General features: G+C 25.8%; 1 protein-coding gene and 1 long non-coding RNA gene across 2 annotated transcripts in view; both read right to left on the bottom strand.

The window, feature by feature from the left end:
• Positions 1 to 5,963, bottom strand: part of LOC127287754 (uncharacterized) — a 94,416-nt gene extending 88,453 nt beyond the window's left edge. Inside the window, exon 1 of the mRNA XM_051314848.1 lies at positions 5,571 to 5,963. Within this exon, the coding sequence (XP_051170805.1) occupies positions 5,571 to 5,666 (96 nt within the window). The 5' untranslated portion in view covers positions 5,667 to 5,963. The remainder of the gene's footprint in view (positions 1 to 5,570) is intronic.
• Positions 5,964 to 15,081: 9,118 nt separating this feature from the next.
• LOC127287749 (uncharacterized) lies at positions 15,082 to 25,014 on the bottom strand. Its single transcript, XR_007843918.1, has 3 exons — positions 24,970 to 25,014; positions 17,867 to 18,040; positions 15,082 to 17,729 (listed from the first exon to the last, which is right to left on the bottom strand). It is a non-coding gene; the product is annotated as an uncharacterized LOC127287749 (long non-coding RNA).
• Between the last annotated feature and the right edge of the window lie 323 nt (positions 25,015 to 25,337).

Here is a 25,337-nt window from a genome sequence, read left to right as displayed (position 1 = left end):
TATTATTTTAAATAAATAAATAAATTTTACAATTATTTAAAAAAAAATAATTTAATAATAAAATAGAAAAAGATCCATATGAGGAGTTAATTGTTTAATGACATCACATGCGATGCAAAAGAATAATTTTATTCTTTAAGTACATACGTGACCTTGAAATATATATGTAAAGTCAATGTCAGAAGAATATTGTTCTTTCATATATGTGTATGCATTTTCTCACAGGTAGAACTAAATGTTTATTTCAATTATACATAAGTAAACGTATAACGTGTAAAAACTCATAATATTTATATTCGTATTTTAAGTGACTTAACAGGTGCATCTTACGCGTGAGCACCTTATTTATATATATATATGAATAAATGCCACGTGACTTTTAGCGCGGTAACGTTCATTAAAATCGCAGATTATGTAATTTTAAAGGAAGTCTTGAAACTTGTTTACTTGCTTATTTTTCATTATCAGATATTAAAATCAGCGAATTATTTCATATACTATAACTTTAAAACATCGAAGTAGATAAAACGATGAATTTTTTTTATTTTATAAAAGACTAAAATTTACTTCATTTCGAATATATATTTGAAATAACCATTTCTTATACTACTAGTATGTAAAATGGCCCCATTTAATCCAAGGGCGTAATGTGAGTTGTTTTTAAACCTAGGGAGTAAAATGACAACTTTTAACCCGAAGGAATAAAATAACTGTTTATAACCCTAGGAAGAAAAATGATTTTTTTATCCCTAGAGAGTAAAATTTACTTTTTCTTTATAAATTGAAGCATTCTGTTCTGCATTTAATATTGTCATCGTCACATTTAATTGTAATCGTAAAATAATTTTTAAAAATATTATTTGTTATAATAATATTCAGTAGGTTTATAAATTCTAAACTGTAATTGAAGCTACTGGTCGGTGAGTTATATATATATATTCGTCGTATTTGCCAGCAGACATAGATTGCATATTTGCTTCGCAGACACATCGAAAGGTCCAAATCTCGCAAATTCCGAACTGTATCATGATTCTCACAGCATAGCACGCGGTTATGTCAATGGAATACATAGTTATTTGTTGACATTGTTTGACTACTAAAATTAATAATCTAAAATAAACTAAAATTCATTTTATTTCAATATAAATATTTAATTATTAATTTTATTTCACTTGCAAAAAATAATATAATTCCAATATCATCATGAATTTTGTAAATATTTAAAAAAAAAACATTTCCAAAAAGAAATTGTGTTTTAAATTTATTATTTAAAAAAAAAAAAGAAAAAACATTACAATATTCAAAATATTATTCATGGAATAATTGAAACTTTCGCTCTCGCAGTATAACAGATGTTGTGTATTATTAAAACTCGTTCGTTTAGTTCAAGTTCACTAATCAACGTGACCTACTCGTTATAATTGCTCATCAAGATCTGAATTAATATATCTTTAAAGCGCATTTTCGTTTTTTTTTTAAAAAAAATTTAAAACAGGTTTTGAATTGAATAGAATCGCTAAATTTTTTTTCAATATATTACGTAAAAACTGATTAAATTAATTTTTTATTATAATAAATTTAAATAATAATTTTTAATAACTTTTTTATTTTTAGTAATTTTTAATAATTTTTAATAATTTTTAATAATTTTTTAAATAATTCTATTCAATTTTATAATTTACAATTTATTTTTTTTAGAAAAAAAAAACTGTAAAATTAATTTAAAATCCATTATGTTCTTTCGGTTTTTTTTTAACAAATAAGAGTTAATTAACCATTTAATTTCCGCTTTTAGAGGGCGAGTTAATTTATTACTCAAGACATTTATCAAATTACGGAAATATGAACTGCATTACTTTTAAATATCAGATTTTTAACTGTATATAATTTCAGTGTTTCACTAACATTTATTGAGACTATTTTTTAAAAATTTCTTCATTATTCTAAAAACCTTTTTACATCTAATTTATTAATCAAAAAAAAAAAAAAAAATTATAAATTTTCTTGTGGACTTATAACGCGAGATAATTTTATTTATAAAAATTATTTTATGAAACAGAGATACAATAAAAGTACCTGTAAATAATTCTCCCCTGTGGTGATAAATTACGATATATTAAAAAAAGAAGTTTAAATTATATAATTATTTTGTTATTATTATCATCAAATTAATTTAAACATTTTTATAAAAGAATTGCATAAAATTTGGTTATTGAATATTTCATTTGTAATAAAATAAACATATAAATTTTCCAAATATTCTGTAAATTTGTTAAAAATATAGTCAATTTCACTATTAAAAAATTCATCTGTCGAACTCGCGCTGAGTATTAAATAAATTTTAATTAGATATAATGTATTTTAAAAGCAAAAAACATTAATAACTTAATAATATGTCATTGCTAGTCGATGAAATATTGAAACATTCATTAAAATATAAAATGTCAATATATGTATAAAAATCGTTTGATGTTAATTATTCATAATTAATTATATATTATCAATAAAGCGATAATGTAAGAACAGTATAACCTGAAAAGCTTATAATTACGTCAAAATGTAAATTGAGAAAAATTCAGATAATTCGATGAAAAAATAATAAAAGTAATAATAATAATAATTATTAATTATAATTTAAACTTCTTTTTTTAACATATCGTAATTTATCGCTACAAGGGAGAATTATTTATAGGTACTTTTATTGTATCTCTTTGTTTCATAAAATAATTTTTATAAATAAAATTATCTCGCGTTATAAGTCCACAAAAAAATTTATAATTTTTTTTTTTCCAAAGTAGTTTTTTCATTTACATTTGATATCAACTAAAGCAATAAATAAGATAAATTTTTTATGAAAATAGTATTGTTGAAAGAAAATAAAAATATAAAATAGATAAAACATAGTTATCAATAAACTAATATAAGTAATTACTCAATATCTTCAATTTTACATCCAATCAAACGTATTAAATAATTTCTTTGCTGATATATTTCAATGTGATAAGAAAAAATATATATATATTATAAGAAAATTATCACTCTTTACACTTAAATTAAACTATCAAGTTCGGTTTAGTAGAGCAAACAAGTATCTTCTTTTTTTTATGTATAGGAAATATTATTATCAGTTTATGAAAATATAAATATTCTCATGGTCAAAAATAATCAAAATGTTGTTTTTTATAAGTAAAATTTATAATTCAAAAGAAAAGCCGCAAGTAAATTGGAAACACTTTTTTTTGCACCGACAAATATCTTCGTTTTCTTTTTCAAAAAAAAAGCTGCGAGTGAACTCTTTTTAGACTACTTCTTCTTTAGTTCAAAACGTGAAATGAGAGGCTCTTTTCTGCAGCTGCCAGTAAATGCAGACTCTCAGAAACGTATAAGACCTTATATATATATATATATTGATCGATTTCAATTCTGCTTTTATTTCCAATCGTAAAATACATTTCTAAACGAAAAATCTCCGATTTTCAGTTTAACTGAGTTTTTCAACGATATTTTTTTTTATATAAACTCCCACGAGTTTTAAGTAATCAAGACGACAAATTTTAACATACGATTTATCTCTAAAAACATGTATGAATTTTAAATTACAAAAATATATATATATATTTCTTCACTGAAATAATAGATTTTAAATATTGATATTATAAAATGTTTTTCCGCTCTTATTTTTATGTTTTCTTTTCTTTTTTTGCTAAGTTTTATTAAGGTACAATGATGCTCTTTCACAGTTTATCATTTGAATGCCACCACTGTACTTCAGTAAGCAGGAAAGTGCACTTTCCATCGAGAACATATATATATATTTATACTGAAGAAAAAGGTCTTTGCAATTCTCAAAAAGAGAAACGAAGTGCGAAAAAAAGTCTTCACATTTTTATATATGAAAGAAAAGGATTGTGCTTTCATTATGACAAAAAACAATTCATAGAAATATAATTATGTTGGGATAATAATATTCATTTATAGTTAATTTAATGAATTAATGGAATTAAAGGAATCCAATAACACTGAAGAAATGACAAATTAGCAGACAACTTTGTTTCTTTTCTGCGTTTGCGCAGAACACTCACTCTTATAAGCCAATGAGAGTAATTTGCAAACCGCGCGCATTTTCAAATAGAACAAATATATAATTTCAAAAGAAGAAAGGTTTTTTTTCATTGTTATAAAATGCAAGTGCAGTAAAAAATAAATTTTTGCAGAATTAACATAATTATTTCATTATTATTATATATATATGCAATAGAGATGTCACAATAAACATGTTTCAACAGATTTCAAAGCAAAAAAATAAAAATATGCAAATTTTTGGCCCGCTATTGCACAACATTATATTTATGCTTTTCACCATCAAAATAGACATGCGGAATTTTGTTTATTTCAGTTAGAAGGCTGAGAGAGAATCAGAAATGATAAACGACATAGGTCAGACTGTCTGAGCAGTAAAAAAAAAAAAAAAAAAAAAATTCTGCAAAATTCTAACTTCTCAATACGATATTTATTCTTTAATAGTATTCTAAAATCTAGAATATATCCTTTTAGACTTTTTTCAATAAATTCTTATTTTTTAAATATATTGTTTTTTTCAAACCTCAGAAGAATGTTTTTATTATTGTAATATTTATAAATAAATAACATTATAGTCTGGAGGCTGTTAATTTGCGGATTGTTTTGTTTTTCCTCTTGAAGAAGATTGCATGTATACTCGTTATGCAAATTAAACTTCAACATATAGCAAAAGAGGGGGGAAAAGCCACATATTTTAGGATGCTATATATATACGATAATAAATAATACGTTTGGATTATCGTAGTTTTCAAGTCCCCCAAGGCTGCAATGACGTTTTATCACACTTGCGCACCGTTTTATAATCTTATTCGAAAACTTAAAAGCCAGTCACGTTTTGTTCAACCCGTTATATACAACACTCTATATATTCTTGAATTTAATGCTCGATTTCCTAAAAATAGTCGATTTTTATTGAATACAAAAAAAATTTTATCTTCATTTTTCTAATTCATTAACAGTTCTACGAATTTTACACACTAATATCTAAAGAGCACACTTAATTCAATCAGACTCGCCCCATTTGTACTGAATTCATTTAATTCAATTATCTAATTGTTTCAATTGGAATAAAAAAAAAATGAAAACAGAAGTTAACCTTAATTCATGGGAAAGTATAGTAGCATTTCTTTTTTTAGAAAATAAATATATTCATACTTTATTTAAGGAAAGAATTTAAGGTTATGTATTCGAGCGCCAAAAATTCTCTCCAACTACGCATGCGCGGTATATGCCACCAATCAAATAGTGGCGGGAATTTTAAATGTCTCTAATCAAAATTCGCACTACTTTTATTTAATACTAAACAAAACAGGTAAAAAAAAATCTTAACAGATTTATTAATATTTCATTAAATGGTAAACAAAATTTAAAACATGTAGATAAAGAGAGAGAACAATTTTTCATCTAAAAATAAATTTGTCAGAAAGAAATTCATATAGAAGAGTAAAAAAATAAAAGAGAGGAAAAAAGAATATGAAGCATCCACTCACCCTGGAGATACGAAGGGGTTGATGCAGGTCATGACCGCCATGCATGCGGAAGCCCCAAGGGGAGCCGCCGAGTAGGGTAACTTCTCTGGCGCTCATTCTCTGGCCCTTGATCTCCAAACCCCTTCTTCTTTTTTCTTTTTTTTTACACTTAGCACACTGCCACACAAATTCGTCACAAGCCCTATATATTTCTAATATTATGACTGAAACACAGTGTAGTGATTAAAAATAAAAAAAGAAAGAAGATGATAATGATGATAATGAAGATGAAGAAAATGCGTCACCGCACCATTAAACGATGATCACAACACAAGGACCGAACACTGCAGCGGCTCGCGCCACACTAGACTTCAAAAATCCCCCGCCGCCCCCGCAGCGATAGTCTGTCACGCCTCCCCCCCTACACCCCGCATCAATATAAGCTTCCCCCCTCACCAACCCCCTTCGATCCATCGACACCGGCAACCCCCAGCAATGTGATCAGCTGATATTATATACGCAAGTCTCGTGAACTCAACACTCGCTGAACACAAATACGATACGTCTCCTGCTTTACGTTGCATTCACTTCCGCACCTCCTGAAAGAATAAGAAGGTTGTGAGTAGTAGTAGTAGTAGTAGTAGTAGTATTGTAGTAAGCACATTGAATGGTTGATGACGTTGTAACAATTTTTTACATTCCAAAGATTCTAATATTTACCTCAGATTATTTTTTTGATTACATTTTTTTAGAAGAATTTTTAGAAGAATGATAATTATAATTGATATCATCATTAAATTAATTGGTCCAAAACAATCTGGTTTATGGTCAGGTTTTTTAGCATTCAAAATTAGTCCAATTATATCCGAAGTAAATCTGCATTTTAGTAAAGTGAATTCGGAATTAGTTCAAAATAAATCTGATTTAAGTAAATCTGGAATTAGAGCAGTTTTGTTCAAAATAAAGCAGGAATTAGTTTCAAATCTGCAGTTCGGATGATGTGGAACAAATGAGGATTCTGGATTTACAATAATTAGTATTCCATACTATCATTTTTGATTCGGATTTTTCAACCAATTGGAACCAGATTGTTGTACAAAAGAAAAATACAAAAATGATTCGCAATAATCCGGATTTGAGTATAGTAAATTCGGAATTAGACCAGTTACGTCCAAAAGAAATCCGATTTTAGTGAATTCGGAATTAGTTCCAAAATCATAGTTCCGTTAATGTGGAACAATTGCGGATTCTGGATTTACAAAATTTAGTATTTCAGACTCATTTCTGTTTTGGATTTTTGAACCAATTGGATCCAGATTGTTGTACAAAATAACAATCCAAAAATGATTAGCAATAATCCTAATTTTAGTAAAGTGAATCTGGAATTACACCGCAGTTATATCCAACAGAAATCCGGAATTAGTTCCAAAACCACAGTTCCGTTAATGTGGAACAATTGCGGATTCTGGATTTACAAAATTTAATATTCAAGACTCATTTCTGTTTTGGATTTTTGAACCAATTGGGTCCAGTTTGTTGTACAAAAGAACAATCCAAAAATGATTAGCAATAATCCTAATTTTAGTAAAGTGAATCTCGAATTACACCACAGTTATATCCAAAAGAAATCCGATTTTAGTGAATCCGGAATTAGTTCCAAAACCACAGTTCCGTTAATGTGGAACAATTGCGGATTCTGGATTTACAAAATTTAATATTCAAGACTCATTTCTGTTTTAAATTTTTGAACCAATTGGGTTCAGATTGTTGTACAAAAGAACAATCCAAAAATGATTAGCAATAATCCTAATTTTAGTAAAGTGAATCTGGAATTACACCGCAGTTATATCCAAAAGAAATACGGAATTAGTTCCAAAACCACAGTTCCGTTAATGTGGAACAATTGCGGATTCTGGATTTACAAAATTTAGTATATCAGACTCATTTCTGTTTTGGATTTTTGAACCAATTGGATCCAGATTGTTGTACAAAATAACAATCCAAAAATGATTGTCAACAATAAGCTGAAATCTAAGATTTAGTACTGTTTGCAGATTACCTATTCGTATACAAATTCCGAATCATTTTGGAATCACATTAAGTTTTTTAATCGAATGATAATTTCGTACTGATCACCGATTTATAATTTTATTCTGAATGATTGCGAACTAATCGGGATCATTAATGTAAACTACTTTATCATCACCGTTTGTCATTGCAGAACATAAGGATTAAAAATACAATATCAAAATTGATCTCCTTGGATCCTAAACTTTTTAATTTGTTAAAAAAAACGAACCGAAAAATTATAATTCAGTACAAAATTAGACTTCAACAAAACTCATTGATGCAAACAAGTCTTTTCAAAAGATTTTGATCTTCTAGCTTTACAAATAATACAAATCCTAATTAGCAGTAACCTAATATTGCCAATGACTATTATTTCTGATGTCTATATAGATCCAAATGTTACTTATTCAAAGCCGCATATCAAAAACAATGGCTCTAGTGAAGCAGTAAGTATCGCATTGAGAATTATCTGTGGAGTGCAGCTCAGGATAATGAAATGGATTTGGTAGTCATGCGGTGTTCATCGAACCCTTCGAGGGTGGATTTGATAAGCATAGAGAACACCGTGCTCACCTTTTGAATGCAAGAGAATATAATGAATCGACAGCCTTGTTAGAGAGACAATTTTCAATTCAAATTGAATCTTTCTGAAATTTTCATTATAGTCTACTAGTAAAAAAAAAAATTAAAGGCAATTTTTAATTACTTAAATAATAATTCAAAATATAAAATTTAGAGAAAATTTGGCAACTACAAGAAATAAAACAAAATACTAATTCCTTTTATATAATATAAAAAAATACAGCAATTTTCATTTTACAGAGCATCCAACGTGCAGTTTCAATATTCAAATTGAATTTTTGAAACTGACCTGGCGTTTCCATAGAAATTTCGTAATTTGCTTCCCAAGTGTCCTCCATTGCGGTTTTGAAAAAAAAAAATTCGATATTTAACACGTGTAAAAAAACATGTGTAGAATTAGCTAAAGAATTGTCATTAATTTAAGCGATCATAATGATAATTAATTTTTATTGATTACGTAACTTTAGGCACTAATTTATTGTCATTTAAAATAACACAAAAGAACAAAAAGGTGTTAGCGTCTTCTTATACCACTTGGAAGCTTGTTTTGCTCTCTATCAAGATGTGTTATAACACTCAATACCGGCGCATGCGTTTGTAAATAAACAGATATTGGCATCTAGCAGTAATTTGTTGAAAATTTTACTATTTTATTGTCAGTTGATACATAGATTACTTATCGACTGTTGGTAACAAAAAAAAATCAATTTACCAACAGTCGATAAATCATTTATCAACTGTTGGTTTTCATTTACCGACTGTCAATTAAATTCATTTATTACAATTTTCATATCTAACTTACCATTCGATGATAACAAATATTAATCCCTTTCTTTGTAATACCTTTTTTAGTGAACAATATAATTTTTATGTAGATTCTAATTTATTTTGGCAAAGTTCCAGAAATATCAAATTCTCATCTAATTGTAAACTTTTAAGACATTCTTGATTTTTCAAAAATTTATAAGAAATTTTTGCAATTTTTTAAAATATAAATATAGGAAAGGAATTTGTCAATAAAACATCAATTTGTTTACTTTTTTTTTTATTTCAAAAAGCATACAAAACTACGCACACGTGACACTTGTAAAATAGCATGTTTTTTCGAACATTTTATTGTCGATATATATCCTTATACATTCTAAAAAATCTACTTTAGGCCTATTTTACTGCCATTGTGGAAAGTATATCGTAAATCACATATTTTATTTCTAAGGCACAATTGGTGAAACCAAATTTCATAAAAAAAAATGATAAACTATTATTGATAATTATTATATAAATAAATGAAGCTTAAAAAAAAATTAATCCAAGTTTCTAATGCTATAATTACATCTATCTGAAATTTTATTTTCATACATAAAAAGAAATAGTTAAAATAACTTTATCGAGAATTTAAAAAAATACAACTTAATTGGGCATAAAAAATTATTTCAGAATTAAATTTCAACTTTTATGTGGAAAATAAATTTTCAGTTAAATTATACAAATACAATAAAAGAATAACAATTTACAAATTAAGTTTTGTTAAAAAAAAATAAAAAGAAATAGTAAAGAAATATTGTACAAAAATTAAATAATAAAAAATGTTGGGATCGTTGATAAAAAAAATATTTAACAAACTTTTTGGGTTCACGAGGTAAGAATGGTAAGGAAGCAACTAAACAAAAAACAGTCGTTGCTATAACAATTTAAGAGAATTATGGATCAGAAGTGGAAAAAAGGAATGGGGGGTTTAAGCGGTAACATGCAATTTTTTAAAAACAAAAAGAATAACAGTACTTGTATCATTTCTTGAAAATGATAAACAAAATAGCACCATATTATTATTCTTTCTTTTTTTTTTCTTTTTTTTTTGATATGATTTGCTCAAGCATTATTTTAACAAATTTTTTAACAACTTTTGTTTTTTTTTTTTAATAACAGTTTTGTAAACTTAATTTCGCACTTAACAATGTAACTTCTGATAATAATAATAATAATAATAAAAATAAACGTAGAATTACAATAATATCAAAGTTTGAGAAACAGTTTAAATTTAATTCTAAAGTGAATCCAAACAATAACATGAGATTCGTGTTAATAGGTCAACTAACTTTCTGTATTATAAAGCAAATAACACTTCTTCAAATGCCTGCACATTTTATACCAAAATTTTTTTTTTTAACCCAATTTATAACAAATAGAAAAAATATTTAACATTTTTGGCAAAATATGTATTGAACAAGTGTTATTGCATTTATTTTCCAAATATATAACTTTAATAAATGATTCTAAAACGTAATAGAACGCAATAAAACGTAATAAAACGTAATAGATTTCAAAAAGTAATGTCCAAAATCAAAAAAAATGTAATAGGGGTAAAATTCGTTTTAACGAATAACTTCAACTATTTTTTTTTTAATTTTTTCTTTTTTTTAAGTGAATCAGATGCAAACGTAACTGTGTGGTTAACAATAACAATGCTTAACGTGAACTGTTTTTAAATTTGCAGTGCAAAACAAAAAATAACTCAACACTGCCAGGAACGAGTTAACAAAAATAGGAACGATAAAAAAGAAAACACTAAACAATATTATAATTTTTTTTTTTCAAAATTGTCTAACGAATAACACAAAATAAAACTGTAGAGAAAAACAGTAAGCGTAATTTAACGCCCAAAAATTTAGGGCTTTTTTTTGAAGAAGAAAAAAACTTAAAAGATAACAATTCAGTTAAACAAAGAACGCCAAACCGAATAGAAAAACGCAAGCACCTGAAAAAACGAATGAAAAAATATTTGGAAACAAACAAAAAATTTCGGTAACTGAACGTCAATAAATTGTTACAACAACCACAAAACTAAAAAACTTAACAACTGTAACAAAAAAAAAACTGATCCCATTAAAAAAAACGAATTTTAACATTTCAGGCAAAAAAAAAAAAAACAATTAAAAAATGTCAGTTTTCAAAATATTTAACTGAAATGTAAGCAAAAAAAAAAACCTAAACGAAATTATAAAAAGAAAAGAACGAAAAGGAATGTAATTAAAAAACAAAAAGAATTTTTGAAAAAAAAAACCTGAACAAACTTTCAACAAATTGATAACAAATTCACCAAAAATTGAACAAAACAGAAAAAATTTAAAAAAAAACTCAAAGAAATGGAAAATTCAAAGATCTAAATATTTGAAAAATTTTATTCTAAATTTTCGAACATTTAGATTTTTGAATGTGAACAAATTTTCTAAAAACTGGAATCAAAAAACAATTATACTAAAACAGTGGGGGAAAAAAAACGGAAAACATATTTTGAAAAATCAAAGAAAAATGAAACCTGAACGAAATTTTAACGAACAAATATTTAAAAAAAAAATCTAAAACACCAACAGGAACATTGAAAAATCTGAACAATTGAAAAATAAACGGAAGGTATTTTTAAAAACCTGAACAAAACTTTAACACAAGTGGAAAACAAATTTTACACGAACAGAAATAAAAAACAAAAAAAAAATTCGAAACAATCAAAAAAACTGACATAATTTATCGAAACTAATATCAAAAAGAAAAATTGATAAAAAATTTTGAATTTTAAACCAATTCGAGAAAATTAAAAAAAAATAAACCAATTAAATAAAAAGTAAAACAACTAAGAATAGAACTAAAAAAAAAATTAGGAACTAAAAAAAGTAAATAAAAAAAAAAATCGAATTCAAACAAAAAAAAACATAAACTTCAATTTTGGAAAGAAGATTTCAAAACTAAAACTTAAATTATTATTCTTTTTTTGTAATTTTATTGTATTTTATTAAAAAACAAAAAAAAATGAATAAAAGTTTAAAAAGAAATTTAAACTTTTTGCAAACACGAATACTTTCCACAATTGCTCTAAACCTATATCCCTAATCTAACTATATATGTAATTTCTCTAATTAATAATCTTATTCCAAAATTCTACATAGGGGAAAACACGAATTAAACCTAATCTCTGAATTCTAAACGAATCTAAACGACAAATATATAAAAAAAAAAATAAAAATGCAAATATTGAAATTGGAAAACAATGGATTTTTATTCGAATACAAAAGATTCGAAATTGAAACGAATTGAAAACTGAATAAAATCGAAAAAAAATGTTTCTCAGCCTACACTAATTCTAAAACTAACACACACACAAAAGTTACGAGAAAAACGAGGAATACAAAAAAAAAACCCTAATCCTATAATTGTATTTTTTTTTATAGATGAAAATCTAATTCTACTGGTAAAAAGCGACAGAAAAACGCGAGAAAAAAACCTTATTACTTAACTAATCTAATTTACTTTTTTTTTTGTCCAATGTCTCCTCGACCATTTGGAACGAGCCTAAGTTCTATTTTTTTTTTTTTTTATTTCACCGGGGTAATGTTCATCCGCACTTATTGTCTCAACGACAGCATCAGATAAAAATAAATAAATAAAAAAAAAAAAATTAAAAAAAAAACAACTTAAACCGATATAAAATTTATAAAAGTAAAACGAGAAGCATCTTAACGAAGTCGTTTGTTCTTCGTAATTCAATTGAATAGCGACAATAATTTTCAATCAAGTTCGACAAATTTTTTTTTATTTTTCTTATTGAAAATCAACTTTTGTTGAAAAAAAAAGAAATTCGCTGCCCGCAGCAAATTAATTCTCATTCAGAATTGATTTTTAGACTGTGAAGGAAAAATTCAAATTCTTTTTGTTCTGAAAATTTTCTTGAAAAAAAAAGTTCTTTTAATTTAAAATCATTTCTGAATTTTTTTTTTAAATTATAAAATTTTCAATTTCGAAAATATTAAAAAAAAAATGTTAAAGTTGCTTTTTTGCAAAATTTTTCAACAAATTTTTCAATAAGAAAAATTTTTGCGTCTCAATTGTTATATGATTCTCGAAAAATGAGGAGGGGGGAAAAACAAGCCATTTTACAACTGCGACGACGCGTATATGGATTTCGGAAAATAAATAAATAAAATATTTAAAACTCAAAAAGTAAAAAAAAAAAAATAATTGAAAAAAAATAAGAAATAAACGACCTGATTGCGATCGAGGAATTTTTGAAGCAGATGTGTGTGAATATCGTTCAAAAAGTTCCAGAAAGCGCACGATTTTCAAAAAACGGAGCATTTCTTAAAATTGTAAACAAATTTTTTTTTTGATTTTAATTCACAATTTTAAGAAATCTATTTGATCCGATTCTTTTTTTTTTGAAAGCCGCGCGCACAAATATTTTTTCTATACAACTATATAACAATGATTTCTTTTAAAATAAGTTCCAAAAAAAACATTAACAATTAAATTTCGTAACAGTTTGTTAGTAATTTTTCAATGGAGAAAAATTTTTGTTTTCTTCTTTTTTTTTTTTTTGTTACGTACTTTTGTAGAATTTTTATTCTACAAAAAAATTCAGAATTTTTTTTTTAATTCAGAATTCTTTTTCATTTTTGTTTCTAATTTCTCTTTTTTTTTGTAATTTTTTTTTCAAATTGTTATGGGGTAAAAAAAATAAATTATAAAAACTCAAATAACCGAAAGAAAAAAATAAAATTAAAAACATTGTCAATCACATATTGAAATTATTGAACGTACTTTTGTTTTGTATTCGAAATATTAAAATTCACTGTTTGCAATTTATTTTGAAAAAAAAAATATATATATAAGACAAAGCGGAATTATTTTTTAATTTTCTTTTTTTTAATGTTGCGGTTCTTTTTTGCAGATCAAAAGGGTGGAAATACGTTAATGATTTTTATCAAAAGTGATCGACAATGTTTCTTTGAAAATAAAAAGAAAATATAATATCGAGTTAAATTTCTACAGTTATTGACAGTAAGCTTTTATTTTTTTTTTTTTTTTAAATTTCTTTTCACGTCAAAATCAATATTTGCAATGGTCTATATTTATTTCACGATAACTTTATATTATTCACGAAAAGGAAAATATTTCTGTCATTTTGATTTTTCATGTGTCAATAACTGCATAATTTTTGTCGAATAAATATCGAGAGAATCAAATTATACAAAATTTTATTTTGAAAGCTATTCTTTTTTTTTTAAGAAAAATTTTCTTTTGATTTTTTGCATAATTTACTTCTCTCGGGAAATAAATGTAAAAAAAAAACGAAAAAGAAAAAAGTAACGAAAATTAAATAAACTTACTTAAAAATAACGTTAATTCTAAACAGCCGTATATATATATTTTTTTTTTGCTGTTCTTAAAATTTTCAAAATTAAAAAAAAAAAACGAGGGCCTTGATCGTGACTGCCGTATCGTCGAAAATTTTGAGATTACAAGTGAAAGGAAAAGAAAAATTATTACTATTGTCTTTTGTGAAAATGAAATTATTCACTAAAAAACCGTAGAATTGAAAAAAAAAAAAAAAAATTAGTGACAAGTTTATATACGGCTTTCTCGTTACAAGTCCTCTATTGTACAGCAAGGAACAAAAATAGAAATTTGTTTTTTCTTCTTTTCAAATTTATAAACATTTTTATTTTAAATTAAAATATTTTTAAGTGTAATTAAAATTAAAATGTATACAAAAAAAAAATAATAATGTATAATATTTATAATTATAACTAAACATAATTATTTATAATTTTAAAAATGTTTATAAATTTTTATTAATAATTTTTCGAATTTTGTACTCTTTTTTTTTTTTTGTTTTTTCATTAAATATAACAATTTAGATTTGTAAAAATAGTTTTTTTGAAAAATATTTTTACAAATATAAACAATATTTTGACAAAAACAATATATTTCAAATACGAACAATAATTTTCAAATTATAAAAATTTGTTTCAAAATAGAAATTTTGATAAAAATGTAACAAATTTTTAATTTTTTTTAAAAAATATATCTATTTTAGTTCCAAGCTGAGTGAATTTGACAATAATGCCAAATAAAAATTGAAATGATTGGATGAAATATTCAATTGGCTGTGTAATGATTGAAAAAAAAATAATAAATGAATAAGTGAAACAGAAAATATTACTTTTTTTTGTTTTTTGATGTGTGGCGACGGTGTAATCCCACGACGGCGGCTGTCCTCGATGAGAGAAAGGTCCCTTGATGAATAAACATAAGAATGCCCACGTGGTCGACATCAGGTGCCGATATATTTTTTTTTTTGTTTTTTTTATATTTTTTTATTGTTGCCAGAATCCGTTCCTCGGATTTTTCTTTTTTCTTGTGCTCAAAGTGTATCTAAAGATTCAAGTTTTAGTTTAATTCTGTTGAATTCCACAAGAACCAGATTTATTGCCTTTTGAATTCATGATGAAATACTGAATACAGTATATTAATCGAAGATCAATTTGCTGAATTGAAGATGATTTTTGATTAGTGAACCAAAAGCGGATTTTGATTGATGAACCAAAGACGGATTTGAATTGGTGAACGAAAGACGGATTTTGATTTGGTGAACCAAAGGCGGATTTTGATTTGATGAACTAAAGACGGATTTTGATTTGGTGAACTGAAGACGGATTTTGATTGATGAACTAAAGACGGATTTTGATTGATGAACTAAAGACGGATTTTGATGGGTGAACTGATAATGGATTTTGTCTGCTGAACTAAAGACTTGATTTGTTGAACCAAAAACTGATTTTAATTTGTTGAACCAAAGACTTGATTTTGATTGATGAACTAAACACGGATTTTGTTTGCTGAACTAAAAACTTGATTTGTTGAACCAAAGACTGATTTGATGAACCAAAGATGATAACTGATGATGTCAACCGAAGATGCGGTCAATTAATTGATAAACAGAAGACGATAATTGTATTTGTGTATCAAAAAATGATAATTTATAAACTGAAGATGTCAATATACTTGTAAATCAAAATTTGATTTGTAAATTAAAATGAATTAGTGGTAACGAGATTTGTTACTGATTTGTAAAATTGTTTTGTGCATCCAATTTTGAGGTTGCTTTATATTTCCATAATTGTGTTTGCTTTATATTTCCAAGATTTGATTTTGATTTCTATTTTCAAGAATGATGCTGCATCTGTATTGACAATTAAATCTCAGGTTTCCATTTTCCAAAAAAAATTTGTTAGACGATGAGAAATTGATTTTGCAATAATGACAACGGCTGTGATGTATATTTGATTTTGTATATAAATTCTCTTCGAAAGTAAATACTGCAAATCAAAATATTGATGTGAGACCAGAATGTAAAACTGAATGAATTCTCCTTTGAGGTTTATTGTATTTATTGAGTTGATGTCTTTGTTGATTTCTGTTTTCGTTGCTTCATTGGCTTGTCAGACTTGGATCGAAGTGTAGGAAATTTGGAATCGTGTTCGCTTTCGGACGCTGGTGATGTGATTCAAATTTTTTGGAAAAAAAAGACTGATAATTCGCTGCAAAAAAAAATAAATCTTCTGGGTCAATGGATTTTTTGAGTTTCCGAGTTGAAAGTTTCCTTATTCTGAAAGCTTCTATTTCACTTTGATCGTTGGATTTAAAATCGGATGGGAATGTTTGAACGAAGCTGGTAATGATTGAAGAAACTCGGAAATTTGTTTTGATTCTTCTTGATTGAGATTCTATTTTCTATTTTTTGGGGAACAATTCGACGTGCCAGGGACTCTTCGTTGACTTTTGGTTTTGTTTTTGATTTTCCCTTTTTTTCTTTTTTAAACGATGACAAGAGAAAATTGTTTCTGACTCGCAGGAGATTGGCTGGCAGACCAACTTTGCTTGAACAGAGTTTTGTCACTCGTAGCAAAAAATATTTCTGTACTGATGATGTGGCTTAGGAAACGAAAAGAGGCTTTCGACTGTAAATTAAGAAAAGCTGCGTTTTTTTTTTTTTTTTCTTCACTTTGTGCTGCTTCGAAGATTCGCTTTTCACGACGAATCGTTTCTGCGTTAACCTGGCGTTCCGAAAGCGAAGACATTCTGCAAGGCTAAGTGATCGATCCCCTTTACTTTTTTTTGTTGTGAAGCTGCTTTTGGAAAATGTATTTGGAAAAATAATTTACCATTTGGAAAATTGATTTGGATTTTGCTGATTCCTTGCGGATTCTTTCGAGGATGGTAATTAAAATTATTTGTATTTTTGCCAAGGAACGATGAACTGGTGGAGAATTGGTTTTTGAAACTGAGCCGTTTTTGTTTTTTGAATTTAAAGTCCTCTTTTTAATAAAATTATTTTTTGGTCCTGCCAGAATGGATTTTTCTATTTTTTTTTTTTTTTGTTTGGTCACGAGTGCAGAGATTAATGATTGTTGAGTAAACATTTTCTTTTTGTGTCCATGAAGAGAGTATTCTTGAAATTGGCAAAGATTTTTCTTCCTCCGTTGATTTGGCATTGTCTTCTTTTGTCGTTGACGATGATTTTTTCTTTTTGAATGGGTACTGGATTTATGGTCTGCCTCCTTGTGTCATTAATATATATCTGTATGGGGATGCTTTCTTCTTCGTGAGTTGAAATGTTCTGGTTGAGAAAAATCTTCAATTGTTTCGTACTGCCAGAAGAGAAGACGCCTTCCTTGAGGTTTTCTATTTCGTTTTCTGTTAAAAGAATTACATATTTTGAAAAGATGCTGATTCCATTTTTGCTGATTGTGATTGGGAAAATAAAAATATAGTTTTTTGTTTTTAATGGATTAGAATTTTGGCAAAAATAAGTTTTGAATTTTGATGCTTACGATTTTAGAAATCTTGTGATATTTGAGATCTGCAAGTCAGCTGCTGCACTCGTTGGTTCCAGTTTATTGTTTGACTGATGTTTCTTCATTTGGATGATGACTCCCCCCTAATTCGACGCTCCTTTCCATGGTCCATTGGAGTCTGAGGATGTGGGTTGTCCAAATGCCAAGAACCTAGAAGGGTGTGAGCGTCAGCTACGAAGCATACTAACACAGAATAAAGTAGGGGGGGAAGAATAATTCTAACGGAAGTGCATACATGAAGGTGTGAGAAACTAACTTTTCTATATATATATAGTTTTGAAAAAAAATCTTGAAGAGAAAAAAAATTTAGAGAAAAGAGAAAGAACATAAGAGAAACAACATGAGCGAACGTCATACGGTTTATAAAACTGGTATTGTGTTGTGCAACTAGGGTGCTTATGAATCATTGAATTACTTGGCTCTGCACATGAAAGAAAAGAAAAAAAGGGGGGGGGGAAATCATGAGGGGTCGAAACTCTAAGAAAAAGACTCCCGCAGGGGTGAGGGTTTCTTTGTCGTTTCTTCAAATTTCCGAGGTCTCAAATGGTCACCCGGTTATATACCTTCTCGTGGGCCTTTGTTACAATGAGAGTCAGGTTCTTTTTGTGGCGTGGCTTTGTACTTCCGGTCCTTTTGATCGTTATAGCTTTTTGCTGACTTTGCATATATGCAATTTCAATTTAATTCAAGTGGGTTTCTCTGAATATATTTTAATGTAATTTCATTCTATTAATAAACGATTTTCAGTTGGATTGCGATTGAAGGATTTATTTTTGGTTTTTTTTTTTTTTTAATTTTGAATATGGAAAAAGTAAGAGAGAACTTTATCTTAGAATTCATTTAAATGATGATTTTATGTTCTCAGAGACGATTTTAGAATTTGAAAAAAATAAAAGATAATTAAATATTTGGACTTCTTTGGAACTGGTTGGAATTTTATGATCTGATATATGACAACTTGTGTTACAATTTGAAGCATTAATTTGAAAATTTTCTTTTGATGAAGAAATTTATGGAAATTATTAATTTTTTTTCTTCTATGTATTTTCTATTACAAAAGGTCTAAAGGATTTTTGCATCTTCTTAATTTTGTTTTTATTGTGAATTTTTGCTTCTATTTGCAGTTTTCGTGATTCTTTTGTGGTTGTCGTCTATTTATGCAGGTTCTATTTTTTTTTTTTTTTTGAATCTGCAGGTTAGATCTAGTAAGGTGTACCAGTGAAAGCCTTTTGACTGGTTTCGAGAGCAGGTATACGAGTAGAGAAAAGATCTTTAGATAACGATATGTATGTTCGTGTATGTATTTAAAAAATTTTAAACCCAATTTTGACCGTAAAAATAGCTGAAGTAAAATTTTCCAGAAGATAAAAACTGATTCTCAAAATTTTAGGAATTTTGAACATGGAATTATACGGTTCAAATAAATGGTCAAGGATGAAATTCTTTGCGGAGGATATCTTTGTGTGTGTAAGTGTGTTATGTAATTTTTTTTTTCTTTTAAAAATTAATCTTTTATTTGCTCATTATTAGCAATGAATGGAATTTTGAATTTTAAGGTTTTTGAATTTTATAATTGTTGAAATAAATTTTTATCAATCTATTGTATTCCGTGATTATTAATTGTATTTTATATTTTGCTTTACCAATTATAATTTCCCAATTGTTTTTAATTTTTGAATTTTGGGGCTTTTTGGAAACTTGGATTTTTATTATTTCATAATAATTGTTGCAGAAGTTTTGACGAATTTTTAGAAAGAAAACTGGTTTTACCCTTTTGTTTATTTTGGAATTTAGATTTGAATTTATTTCTCATTGGCAATTTTGTTCATTACAGTTTGTTTTAAATTTCATTTTTGAAAACTTTATTTTTTATAAATACAAAATTTTAAATATCTTATTTCATTTGAAATTTTTTCTCTATTGATTTGAAATTTCGGTTTTTATAATTTGTCTAATTTTTACTGATATTTTAAAATTTTGGAAAAAATTTTTCAGATATTTTAAAAAATTATTGCTATTGCATCGCTCGGTATTATTCTGTAATGTACTGTAAATTATTGTTTTTGAAAAATTCCTAAAATTCAATTCGAAAAGAATTTTTTTTGTTACCAGAAAATAAAAAATTTTTACTATTTTTTTGTGATTTTTTCTATTTTTTTTTGTTTTTTATGTTTTTGAATGTTATGATGAAGTTACTGAATAAATAAAAAATTGTGGTTTTAATAAAAATTTACTGTCCTGTAACAAAAAAAAATAATTTGATATCAATTTTTGCGAAACAATATTTTTTTGCACTATTTTTAAAATTTTTGAGTAAAAACTGTTGAAAATATTTCCTTGTCTTTTTTGAAAATAATTTTTAATTTTGTTACAATTTCAATATTTTGTTGCATGTTTAGTTTTTTGATAAAAAAAGAAAAATATTGACTCTAATGCAAATTTTTAAAAAATGTAGAATTCGAAGAATAATTTTTTCTATGATTAATACAGATTTGAAAATATTAAATTTTTATGCAAAACTTTTGTTTGTGTGTTTAAAATACCAAAATGAAATTTTTCTATTAATTTTTAAATTCTTCGAAATTAATGGTTTTGCATTTTTAATCTTTGAATCCTACATTATAATAATAAAGTATATCCAAGATGAAATTTTGTAACCAGATCATATTTCTTTTATGAATATTGTTATAAATATGTCAGAAAAAAATATATATTGCAATTTTTATTTTTGGAAATAAAGTTTTGAATTTTGTCAGGAAAATGTTCAAATTTTGATATATAATTTCAAAAACCACAAATTTTTAAATCTCCTTTTTTTTGAAATATTTTATTTATATATTTTTTCAATGTTTCTTTGTCTGATTTTAAAATGTATATTTCCCTTTTGTAAATTATTAGTTTTTTTTTAAATATTTATTTTCACTTTTTTATATTATAAATTTTGTATTTTTTAATACAAATTTTCTAATTCATATAATTTTCTCACAAAAAAATTCTATTTTCTTAAATTTTTTCTCAATTTTGTAACGAAAAAAAAATATAATCCAATTTTTACAGAAAATTAAGTAAAATATTTTTGATAAAAAAGAAAATCGATAAAATAAATTTTAAAATTTCGAGTTAAAAAATTTTGTGTTTCTTTTTTTAAAGAAAATTTATGAATAAAAAAATTTGTGGTATATCCTGAATGCAATTTTCAGACTTGTTGCTTCGTGAAATTTGACAGGTTGGTGTTGTATGTTTGGAGAGGGGGAGGGGGGTGAGAGTCAACGAGGGGTGCATAAATTGCCACCCAGTTTTCATGTGAATAAAAATTGAGGGGTTTGGGTACTTCCGGTATAAGCGGTTCCTCATTGAAAATGCACTTGTTATACTCTTGATAAAAGCGGAAGTGACTAGAACCTTTTAATTCCATCGTGATTTCAAAAAAAAAAAATTAAAAACCATTAAATATATCTGCTCTTCCTAAAGCTGAAAATTAATTTCAGGATTTCCGGTAGAATTTATAATTTTCGTTTTTTTTTTCATCATAACAAAAATCATATCTATGAAAATTAAAAAAAATTTTACAATTTGAATGAAAATTACTTCTGTTTTTTTTTTGACAGTATTTAATAAAAATTTTTTACTGTAAATGTAAATCTTCAAATTGTGAAATTGCTTTGAGAATAAGCTTTCGGTATAATTTTCGGATGAAATCTGACAATTGGAAATATTTGATTGGCAGATATGGCAATATTTTATTTCCGGGGTGGGGGGTTAAAGGACAAACTCTGGTGTGGTTGACGTAAAACCAATATGTTCTCATCTTTTTTTTTTTTCTCGAACAAGTGTAGCAAAAATGATAGAAAAAATAACTAAAAAATGTAGAAAAGGAAATTAAAAAAAGAGCCAAACTTTAAATTGAAAGAATTCCAAAGATGAAATTTTTTTTTCTCTTGATCGGAAATATATTGTCAATAATTTGGAATTTTTAAAAAATATATATTTTTATTTTTGTTATACATAATAATAATTATTAATGTATTTAGTTGGTGATTTTTTATTTATAAAAACTTTTTTTTCCACGTTTTTTTTTTGGAATTCTTTCACTAACAACTAATTTTCAGTCTCAAACAAACATGCAGAATTGATCAAAAATTTTGAATTTTTCAGTGTTGTTATTTTTTTCATTGCAAACGGCTCTTTTTGACTTGTAAATTTTTACTTGGAATAAAAATTCAAAGTCAGTGTTTTTTTTGTGGAAATTTTGAATTTTCAGTGCTACAGTATTTTTTTTTGTAAAAAAATGAATTGTGCTATGATCAGTTCTTATGCATTTCTATATATAATTTTGTCTTTTTTTTGTGTAATATGAAAATATCAACACAGATACTAATCTAAGAATTATTATTACTAAATATATCAGTTTCAAATAATTATATATATATATTTTTTTTATTTCATAACTTTTGATTTGTACTTCAATCAGTCTTGTTTAATTTTATGTGAATCGAAGAAAAAATTCTGAGAACATTCAATGCATCGGAAAAAATATATATTTGCCACAAAAAAGAAATTCACATAGTATCAAAAATTGTTGATTAAATTTCAAATTTTGATGTTAATAAATTTTTTGTTTAATTTAATTATTTAATTGTAAGATTTTTTTTTATTCCATTTCAAAATAAGATTTCTTTTTTCGAAAAATAATGTATGGAAAGAAATTTTGATTTTTGCTATAAATTGAATTTCATTTTTGGGAATTTTGTAACACAACAAAATAAAAGATGCAGTGCATTCACAAAAAACATTTTTTTTTTTTTGGTTAATAAATAATTTCTTTTTGTGCAAGGTGTAACTCAGTGTAACTAATATTTTACTCAATTTGTAACTACATATTTTTCACTCGTTTTGTCACATGACTGGTAACTACAGTATTTAATTATATTTGTATAACTACATTTTTGTTTCTATTTTGTAACTACATTTTGATTTCAAATAATTGTAACTACAATTTTGGTATCGATTTGTAACTACACAGTTTTATTTCTATTTTGTAACTACATTTTTGGTTTCTATTTTGTAACTACATTTTTCATTGCAATTTGTAACTACTTTGTAAAATTAATTTCAAACACAATTTTAATTCTATCTACAATTAAATTTGTTGGCATTTATTTTTGTAATCAATAATTTTTTTCGTTGCAATTTGAAGCATTAATTTTGCTATTTCGATTAAAAAGTGGATTTTTGATTTTAATTTGAAACTACAAAATTTTGTTTTTAATATTGAAACTTAATTTTGATTTCAATTTGAAACTATAAATTTTGATTTCCTTCTAGGAAATGTAATATTTTATTTTAAATCTTAATTTTTCAAAATTAGTTCAAAATATATAATTTTGTTTTTAGTTCAAAATAAAATTTTCAATATTTGAGTGTAATTAATAATTAAATTTTTTCCGGATTAAATTTCGAACCATAATTTTGATTTATTTCGAAATTTAATTTTGAATCTATATCGAAATATAATTTTGACATTTGTTTTAAAAAAAGCACTTCAATTTGTAACGAAATTATTTTACAGATATATTTGAGTTTGTAAGAAAAGTTTTTTTTTTTGTAAAAAGAAAATTTAATTTTGAAATTAAAATTTGGTTCTAATAGAATCGAATTTTTTTTTTCCAACAAAATTAATTAATTAGTTAAGAATTTTAAACTAATTAATTAGTTAATGTTCAAATTTAGTTCTAATAGAACAGAATGATAATGAAATTTCCAAAAAAAAAATTTTGATTATTTTTTTTAGAATTTCGAATGGGTCTTAGTGCCTGGATAGAGTAGTGCCTAGAGATTATAAATTTGTTTCCATGTTTAGCGTCTTCGACTACGACTTTTTGCCTCAAGTGATATTTATTTTATTTTTTCTTTTTTTCAACAAAAATGACAGATTCAGATTTTTTGCTTTGAGCTAACTTTAATTATTTTCGTGTTTTGATGAAAATTTCGATCTTGAATTTTTTTTTTGTGTCAGATGCCAGACCGATTTTTTTAAAATGATTCATTTCAAAAATCTGCATATCAAATCGTTTTTAAACCCCTTGAAGGTAAATACGAGAATTTTTTTTTTATTCCTTTTTTATATTTTGAATAAAAAATTTTTAATGCCAAGAAAATTCGTATTTCAAAAATATTCAATTTTTTATTTTTTTTTTTATCTGTCAATAACATTGCGTCAAATACTTTGATAACTGTCAATAACAATATAAATTTCTGTCAATAATAACAATCATACTTTTCGCAATAATCTGTCAATAAATAATTATTGTTATTGAAAAGTATAGAAGAATTATTTTTTATACACGAATTTAGATTTTTAAAAAGGACCATTACAAAATCGGCTCAAAAATCATTTTTTTTTTGTTCTTTTTTATTTGATTTCCGAAGAGAAAATGTAAAGATCGAAATATTTTTACACGGAACTGCCAAAATTCGTGATTCAAAAATCGGACCCAGAATATTATTCGAAACAGAAAATCCTTTTTATTCGACAATTTTTGCTATATTAATTTTTTTTTCTTACATTTTTGAATGTTGGAATAATTTTTTTTATTTTTTGAAAAAATAATTTTATATTTTCAGTTTGAGACTCAGGTGAATTTGTAATTTCATTCTGAAAATTTATTTTCGATTTTGAATATTTTTTATTTATGGAATATTATTTTTTTTGAGTTTGGAAAATGAATTTCTATTTCAATGAGTAATTTTGTATTTGAAGAACAATTTTTTTTTGATTTTCCTCTTTAAAAACGGAATTTGTTGTTTTTTTTATGACTCGAAAATGAATTTGTTATTGTATAAATTTTTTTTTTAAATTGTATGCACAAAAAAATTGGAAATTCTGAGTTTCAAAAAATGTGAATTGCAGGATCGGATTGAGACACTCGAGACAAAATTTCGCGGTTAAAGGTGTTATCGCCGCAAAAAAGAAATATTGAAACGTATTTTTTTTTCTTTTGAGTAGTCTATCGAAGCACCAAAACCGGGAATTTATTTTTTTTTTTTGTTTCCAAGAAAAAAGCCGAAATTGAACTCACCGGTTTCTCATTGTATGATGATGATTTGGATTGCCTCGATCTGCGACAGAAAAGAATTGGAGCACTTCCGATTAGATAAACACTACTTGAAATGTCGCGAAAAAATTTTTTTTTGATGATAAATTGAAAAATTGTCGGCGAAAAATAGAACTTTGTTGTTTTTATTTTCCTCAGATGGTAAACAACAGATCCACCAGGCCGGACCAGCCGGCCTGGATCGCCTGTTGTATGGATGTTCGTTCGACGACGATCGAGGAGTGAACTGTGCCGGAGTGCAAAGGGTGAAGCCCTTATATACTGAGAAGGGGGGACCCTAACATAATTTTAGGACCCCTTGAGCAACAGGAGGCCCTGGGAAAATATTATTT

This window comes from Leptopilina boulardi, unplaced genomic scaffold, assembly GCF_019393585.1.
Source record: "Leptopilina boulardi isolate dan_hultmark-lab unplaced genomic scaffold, ZJU_Lbou_2.1 LbouV2_372, whole genome shotgun sequence".
NCBI lineage: Eukaryota > Metazoa > Arthropoda > Insecta > Hymenoptera > Figitidae > Leptopilina > Leptopilina boulardi.
This window is presented reverse-complemented; position numbering and strand designations above follow the sequence as displayed.